The sequence below is a fragment of the Buceros rhinoceros genome, unplaced genomic scaffold (genome assembly GCF_000710305.1).
Source record: "Buceros rhinoceros silvestris isolate BGI_N320 unplaced genomic scaffold, ASM71030v1 scaffold22702, whole genome shotgun sequence".
NCBI classification, from domain to species: Eukaryota; Metazoa; Chordata; class Aves; order Bucerotiformes; family Bucerotidae; genus Buceros; species Buceros rhinoceros.
Window position 1 is genome coordinate 3,189 of NW_010398610.1, and position 315 is coordinate 3,503.

Consider the following 315-nt stretch of genomic DNA (forward strand, 5'->3'; position numbering starts at 1 on the left):
GTCCCCCCCCGGCCAGAAGGACCTGGAGGGGCTGCAGCGTGTCCAGAGAAGGGCAGCGGAGCTGGGGCAGGGTCTGGAGCACAGTGTGCTGAGGAGCGGCTGAGGGACCTGGGGGGGTTTGGTCTGGTCTTTTCCAACCAAAAGTACTCCGTGGTTCTCTGATGTGTTTCCACGTCCTTCTCTTCTTTCTAACAATTTCTCCTGCCAGCTGGACTGGGCAGCTTTCGGGGTGATGACCCTGCCCTCCATCGGGATCCCGCTGCTGCTGTGGTACTCGAGCAAGAGAAAGTATGACACCCCCAAGCCCAAAAAGAA

The 315-nt window shown here is 59.0% G+C and overlaps 1 protein-coding gene across 1 annotated transcript in view; it reads left to right on the forward strand.

Moving 5' to 3' along the window:
• The window catches only part of SSR2 (signal sequence receptor, beta (translocon-associated protein beta)), a gene marked incomplete at both ends in the record, with an annotated part of 3,496 nt that extends 3,183 nt beyond the window's left edge, over positions 1–313 (forward strand). Inside the window, one exon of the mRNA XM_010131168.1 lies at positions 209–313. Within this exon, the coding sequence (XP_010129470.1) occupies positions 209–313 (105 nt within the window). The remainder of the gene's footprint in view (positions 1–208) is intronic.
• Positions 314–315: the final 2 nt, after the last annotated feature.